This window comes from Temnothorax longispinosus, chromosome 8, assembly GCF_030848805.1.
Source record: "Temnothorax longispinosus isolate EJ_2023e chromosome 8, Tlon_JGU_v1, whole genome shotgun sequence".
NCBI classification, from domain to species: domain Eukaryota; kingdom Metazoa; phylum Arthropoda; class Insecta; order Hymenoptera; family Formicidae; genus Temnothorax; species Temnothorax longispinosus.
Window position 1 is genome coordinate 6,057,823 of NC_092365.1, and position 7,345 is coordinate 6,065,167.

At 31.9% G+C, this 7,345-nt stretch overlaps 1 protein-coding gene across 2 annotated transcripts; it reads right to left on the bottom strand.

The window, feature by feature from the left end:
• Positions 1-11: 11 nt before the first annotated feature.
• Positions 12-5,878, bottom strand: LOC139817562 (putative odorant receptor 85d). 2 transcript variants are annotated; one of them, XM_071785760.1, is made up of 7 exons: positions 5,702-5,874; positions 2,588-2,852; positions 1,357-1,455; positions 1,180-1,270; positions 974-1,110; positions 718-850; positions 14-634 (listed from the first exon to the last, which is right to left on the bottom strand). In XM_071785760.1, the coding sequence occupies exons 2-7, from the start codon at positions 2,782-2,784 to the stop codon at positions 581-583; spliced, it is 711 nt and encodes a 236-aa protein (XP_071641861.1). In that variant the 5' UTR covers positions 2,785-2,852; positions 5,702-5,874; the 3' UTR covers positions 14-580. The 2 variants fall into 2 exon arrangements, with proteins under 2 accessions (XP_071641862.1, XP_071641861.1); XM_071785761.1 differs by lacking the exon at positions 1,357-1,455 and having other exon boundaries at positions 12-634; positions 1,180-1,315; positions 5,702-5,878.
• Positions 5,879-7,345: the final 1,467 nt, after the last annotated feature.

The window sequence follows — 7,345 nt, forward strand, 5'->3', positions numbered from 1 at the left end:
GTATATACATTTGATATATATACATTTGATATATATTAAAAAAAAAAAAATGAGATATATACTTTTCAATTACTAACTATTCTCTGATTTAACAATTTATTCCTGTTACAGATATTAAGCGTTTAATTTAATAAACTTTCTTGTTAATAACTTTTTAATAACGATCTTTAACTAAAACTAAAGGAGGGGGGGGGGGACGAATCCGCTTTATTAAAACACAACATTTAAAGCAGTAAATTGTTGATAAATTAAAGTCTTTTTGTTAATGCAGTGAATACTTTATTTCGCGAGAAAGTCGTTGCTTTACCAAAACACAACATTTAAAGCAGTAAATTGTTGATAAATTGAAGTCTTTTTGTTAAAGCAGAGAATACTTACATAGGTTAGATTTTAATTCATAATACAACTACTGAATAACAGAATACTGTGTTTAATGAAAATCGCATAAGTATCTGTTCGGATAAAACTTATAATTGCATTATTGAATAAATATAGTACTGCAAATCTCTTTACTACTAATTTCTTGTCATTGATACAAAACAAAGATGTATCGATGAAAAACTAATTGAACACTCAATAATCATTTTTGCATTGAATATAACACCCTGTAGTAAGACCAAGCCATTTGTAACACCTTAAAATGAATGGATAAATTATATTGGAGATTAATATACATAACATTGTCATAAGAAAGTGACTTTATTGTATTTTAATTACCGTTGCATAAGTCGCGAGGGATAACGGAATCATATTGCCTGCCTTTAATTCGCATGGTTTACTACTTCTGTAAAGAGTTATTTTTAATAAATATTTTAGTCTAGGTGAGAACTTGTACCATTCTGCAGCATATCTGCAATCGTAAATTGAATAATTAACTTCAAGTTAAATTTTCAAGGGAAATTATCCTCACAAGTGGAAAATTGAAACCATAAGCTCCAATAATACGTGTGTTATGGTATAAAATAATTATTACACTCCATAGAATATATTCTGACTTTCATCCACTATTCTCTGTCCGGAGTAACATGTGATCAACAGACTACTTAATGATACCATTAATATAAGCACGAACTTTATCACTGTTTCCAATTGATCTAATATATAAAGGATCTATAACAGATAAAAAGTATTAAATAACTATTCACAATATATAATTACACTATTATTTTAAATACTTACTCGAAGTCCAATTGCGGTCATTGTTCCAATAACTATTATTAAAAAAGTTAATGCATATACTTGATACGATGAATTTAATATATCAACAAATCTACGGGATGGAAATAATGCTAGCAAATTAACTTTTGAGTATAAGCTGTAATCAATAGCATTATATCAATAGAAACAATTACTTACTTTATGGCTAATTGGTATTTTTGTATATAGCTAATGTATTGTTTATACTGTCTGTACTCTTTCTTTGAAGAGTAAATATTTATATATTCTATTTGTTTGCTGCAAAATAAATTTGGCAGTATTTTGCACAAATCAAATAAAATACGTATAACACATAGCATATACATATATATTGTGTACAATAGATTTTCAGAAAATATAATATAAAATCAGAATCTTGTTAATTGTGATAATAATAATTGTAATAATAATAGAGCGTTACACGTGTTCTATCATATAGGGGAGACCGGGGCTAACTCGACACTATTTTTTCAAAGGCAATTTTTAATATTTAATTAAAATTTTTTGGCAAATTCAATGGTATATATTTAAAGAGTGTTCCTTCAGGTACAAAATTGATTCAGAAAGTTTTGCTGTACGTCGCTTTGTTTTGCCGCCAGGAAAGGAAAAGTGACACGAAGACAAATTTTCGAATTGAAAAATGCCGGGGCAAACTCGACACCCCGCCGGGGCAAACTCAACACTTTGTCTGATCGACACAATTTGATCTGGAACTTATTTTTTACTGTCTGAAAATGAAAATACATTGTTTATTGTGTATTTAAAAAGTACAAAAATTTGGAATAAAGTAGCTAGAACAATTATTTGAAATAATGAGAACAAAAATTGTTGAACTTTCAATTATCTTCATCTAAACTCATGTCTGAAAAACAATCAATGCAGGTAAACTCGCGATCGGACGTGCGCATACATTTGTCATGAACCATCGGCTGCATGACAAGCATCGTTTGTTACTAGGAGCCGACGAAACGGCGTGGTGTTGACTTTGCCCCGGACGTCGTTTTTCACTTTTGTCACTTCAAAAACATGAAAATTTTGAAAATATCCAAAAACGATTATCGGATTCATATAGAGCATCAAATTTTCCATGAAAATCACTTACATATAGGTTTGCAAGAGTAAAGCTCGATGAAAGAGTAGAAATTTTCGAGAGATCAGAAAAATTACTTTTCACCATCAAAAACGCTTATGTCGCGCTAAAAATTACACCATAACTCAGAATATCATCAAATCCCGTTAATAATACTGACATATAAAGACGCATTTACAGTAGGAAAGGCAAGTGTCTACGATAGATTTAAATTAGCAAAAAATCTAGTGTCAAGTTTGCCCCGATGTTGAGTTAGCCCCGGTCTCCCCTACGTCTTATCTTCATACTTCATCTGCTTACCTGACAGCCGCAAATAAGCTGCATGCATGTGAAGCACATGCGATATGCATTGTATCAACGCTTGCTGTGATCATTATACTCACAACAGCTAGAACCGAAATGTAACCAAAAATTGGTAGAAAATATTCATCTTTATTCAGTCTCAATTCGATTTCAATGACGAAGAATCGCGGACGTGATTGGTTACGATCAGGCATTATGACATCTAAGGTTACTGGTATTAACGGCGTTATTATGAGCACCAATAACGTGATATAAAGTAGTACTGTAATATTATGAAAAAGAAATGCTTTATTCATTCAACATCAATTTTTCTTTAATATTAATTTATAAGCAGTTCTAGAGCTCGAATCTAACACCGTTTAAATCTGCAACGGATTTGTACTTAGCAAAGAAATTCTATTAAATTTTATTTTGCTTTCGTAATACATTAATTTCCAGCAATAGACATCTAGATTTCTCAGTCAACTTTATTTTTATAAAATAATGTATAACATTCTTACTTTTACATTATATATTATTCTATCAGCATATGACATTAACGTTTTAGGTAATTATTTACAAAAAGACCCCACTCGCCAATGACCTTGATCTTGACATATGTTGTGAAGGTCACCTTCCTGAGTGACCTTCAAAAGTTTTTAGCCGGCGGTCGTTATTCGTTAAAAAGTTATTAACAAAAAAAGTTTGGCGACCTCACCGATTTCAATGACCTTGATATATGTTGTCAAGGTTATGACCCCGAGTGACCTTCAGAAGGTTTTAGCCATCGCTCGCTATTCGTTAAAAAATTATTAACAAAAAAAGTTTGGAAAATATAGTATATATAAGTGCATATATAGGTTAGTTGACGCGCTTTAAACACTTAAATACTTTTAAAGCGCGTCAACTAACCTATGTGGCATCTCGCATAAGTGTTTGAAAGTATTCTTTGTTTTAATAGAATGTGTCGATTCCCACTCGGCATGTTATGTTGCTGAAATATTGAAATATTCGGAAATAGTACAGAAATATTTCGTTAACATTTCATTTGTAACTATGCATCTGAAATATTTCAGAAATGTACCTGCATCATATTTTTTATAATATTGCATTAACAATATTTCTGAAATCTTTCAGAAAGTTGTTTACAATATTTGTAAGTGTCTGTAATATTGCAAAAAAATGTAGCAGATGCAATATTTCAGAAATATTTCTGAAACATTATAAAAGTAATATTACGTTTGCATTGCACAAATAATATTTCTGTAACATATCAAACGCGCAACATTGCATTTAAAATATTTCTGAAAAATTTCTGAAGGATTGCGTAGGTAATGAAAAATTGAATTGCAGGCAGTGAATTTCTATTGCAATATTGCAGAAGAAATATTGCAAATGTAATGGTTTAGAAACATTTCTGATACATGATAAAACTATTATTTACATTTAAATTGCACGCGTTATATTTTTGAATGTTTCACATACAACATTGCATTTGTAATATTTCCGAAAAGTTGCTGAAAGACTTTAGAACTTATAAAAAATTAAATTTATTATAATATAATTATTACATTTTATTGCACTTTTTCTCTTTTATAATATTAAGAATTTTCTGATATTCCAAATTTTGTCATATGGCATTTTCAATATAAAATATAAAATACTTAATAATATTTAATATAAATTAATATTCGACGTTGACTGGTGTTAGAAACGGGCAATAAAAAGCGTGAAGAGATTGTGTTGGTGTAGACATCTGTGAGCATAGTGGATTTATAGGTGGCGATTCGGTAGAATGCTCATAGATGGCATCGGTGTTACAGTTCCCTAGTTATCTTCAGCGTTAAGTGTTTCGCGAACGCTGCGACGATATTTATATAAGTCTAAACATTCTCTCGAATGCTTTACTTTGCATATGTTCATTTACTTAAGTGAGATATATATATATATATATATATATATATATATATATATATATATATATATATGAATTATTATCGACGAATTCTCAATTGACACAGTACTTCAATTTATGTATGCTTTGTATAATATTGCTGTATTTATGTAACATGCGTTTTGAATCATATGTTTAAATTGCATGATCCTTTCTTGAAACAGACACAAAGATTGAAATCACTTGGTTGTTTTCTCTGGTTGAGATGCAAAAATAACAGACTTTTGTTTTCTTAAACTTAATCTTGATGAGAGATTAACTTCTTGTCGTGAAACATGAGAAAGGATTATGCAAGGATAATTCAACATTATCTGATTTTGTGTTTATGCTATGTATTCTTTGTAAAGGATTATGCAAAGATAATTCAACATTATCTGATTTTGTGTTTATGCTATGTGTTCTTTGTAAAACATTTTATTCAGATAAATTCGCTGATTATAACATAACTGCCACGAAAATACACAATCTCTTTACCGACATAACAACAAGAAAAGTATCGTTCCCTTTTCTGTAATTCTTGAGCTCAGGTTCCTGCGCGAACTTGTACAACGTTTCAAACAACTGGCAAAAAAGATTTATTCGTATATCTGTATTGTTAATATTGTTATGCGATAGCTTTATGGTCACCAAAATAAGCAAGTATAAAAAAGAAAGAAGCGTCAGAGTCAAAGGATCGCCATTACCCTGTTCGATCATCGATATCAAGCAACAAGGCGCCGGTATACTACTTGGATGGGTGACCGGCTGAGAGAGCGGATTTCTTTGGACAAATGCGCGGCGGCTATACGCACATGGCTTTAATATATTTTTTTGTTCCGGTAACAAAATATTTCATTTTTCACATATCAACAAATAGTTTTTACGTCAGTAACAAAATTTTGTTTGCTAATACAAAACATTTTTCTCAGTGTAAAATGTATTTGAAATATCTCTGAAGTGTTTCTGCAATATTTCGTAGATATATTTCAGAAATATTTCAGTAATATTACCGAAATATTGCCGAAATCTTTCAGCAAAGTTGCATTTGAAATAATTGTGCCAATTGAAACATTGCAGAAATGTTGCAGAAACGGTCGTAAAATATTTCTGAAATATTGATGAAAGGTGTAATATTTCAAATGGAATTTTGCAGAAATGTTTCTGAAATATTACATGCCGAGTGGGTTAATACTCCTTACCTCCGCTGGAATATAACTAAATTGAACTAAAAAGCAGAAAGTCCATATTAAATTTTTCACGAGGTTATTTTGAAACGGCCAAAGACCTGTTGTTGATAATAATATGGAGTTGGTATTGTATTCTCGCAGAAAATTTTCCAACATAATTATTTAGTTTCTCCGAAAGAACTGCAAAATCAAAGCAAAAAAATGGAAAATGCAAAAAAAGGATTTAATAAAATAGTGATATTGATAGACAGAGATTGATATTTAAAATACACCCTTACTTTTCTTCTTTGTCACACTCCCATTCTCTCTCTCTCTCTCTCTCTCTCTCTCTCTCTCTCTCTCTTTCTCTTTCTCTCTCACGTCTTTAAGGTGGTCCTTTCGCGGACCTATAGCTAGTCAAGTAACAGTCCGTCATGAGGTAACCCTAAGAGCAAAAAGTCGACTTTAAGTCGACTTGAAGTCGACTTCTACCAATACTGACTTGGCAGAAAGTCGACTTTTTTAAGGACGAAAGTCGACTTGAAGTCGACTTGAAGTCGGCGAATGTCTCAAAAAACGCCGACTAAAAGTCGACTTTCCGTCATGACGGGAATATCGTGTCCTGTCTCGCGGCATGTATTCCTTGCACTCGCGTAAACATTAATTTTCTCCTCCAGCCTCCTCGAGATTCGCCGCCATATTGATGACGCGCCGCTTGACTGCTTTCCGTCTTTTTATAGTCGACTATTTAGAAGTCGACTTTTAGTCGACTTTCCGCCATTTTTAGAAGTCGACTAGAAGTCAACTAGAAGTCGACTTATAAAAGTCGACGGAAAATTGACTTTTATAAGTCGACTATTTAGAAGTCGATTTTTAGTCGACATTCCGCCATTTTTAGAAGTCGACTAAAAGTCGACTTATAAAAGTCAACTTTCTGTTGACTTTTATAAGTCGACTATTTAGAAGTCGACTTTTAGTCGACTTTTCGCCATTTTTAGAAGTCGACTAGAAGTCGACTTATAAAAGTCAACTTTCCGTTGACTTTTATAAGTCGACTATTTAGAAGTCGACTTTTAGTCGACTTTCCGCCATTTTTAGAAGTCGCCTATTTAGAAGTCGACTTTTAGTCGACTTTCTGCCATTTTTAGAAGCCGACTAGAAGTCGACTTATAAAAGTCGACTTACCGCCGACTTTCCGTCAACTGTGCTCTTAGGGAATTGAAAACAAACATATTGACAAACATTACACAACATCCCAATAATTATAATAATATAATATGATTTTACACGCACGATTTAATCGTATTTAATTATTTACTAATTAAAAAAATATCACAATAGTAGTGCGGTTGGACTCGATTTAGGTTAAGTCAGGCATGACAGTACGAGTAAAGCAATATGCGATTGGACCACTACTTATTTAACCTCATATATCAGAGCAAAACATTCGGCAAGCCTTTATTTTCAAGGTATGTACGAAATCCGGAAACTTCAGGGAATATTTTAAGACATGAATAATGTATTCATCTGATAGCTAAGTACATGTATTATTCGTTGAAAACCTCGGACGTGGCGATTTGCATCATTCTATCTTTCTCGTTCATTAAATGTAAACAAGGATAAAATGACAATGGCACGCTCCGCGAACGCACATTTAGAATGACTTATTTCTTGTAA

Bases quoted from the DNA above. Each gene is read 5' to 3' on its own strand.
- LOC139817562 (XM_071785760.1), bottom strand. From the start codon at position 2,784: ATGCCTGATCGTAACCAATCACGTCCGCGATTCTTCGTCATTGAAATC. The intron at 1,456-2,587 runs GTAAGCAGATGA...TTTATTTTGCAG, and splicing joins AGCTTATTTGCGGCTGTCAG to CAAACAAATAGAATATATAA. The intron at 1,271-1,356 runs GTAAGTAATTGT...TCCATCCCGTAG, and splicing joins AAATACCAATTAGCCATAAA to ATTTGTTGATATATTAAATT.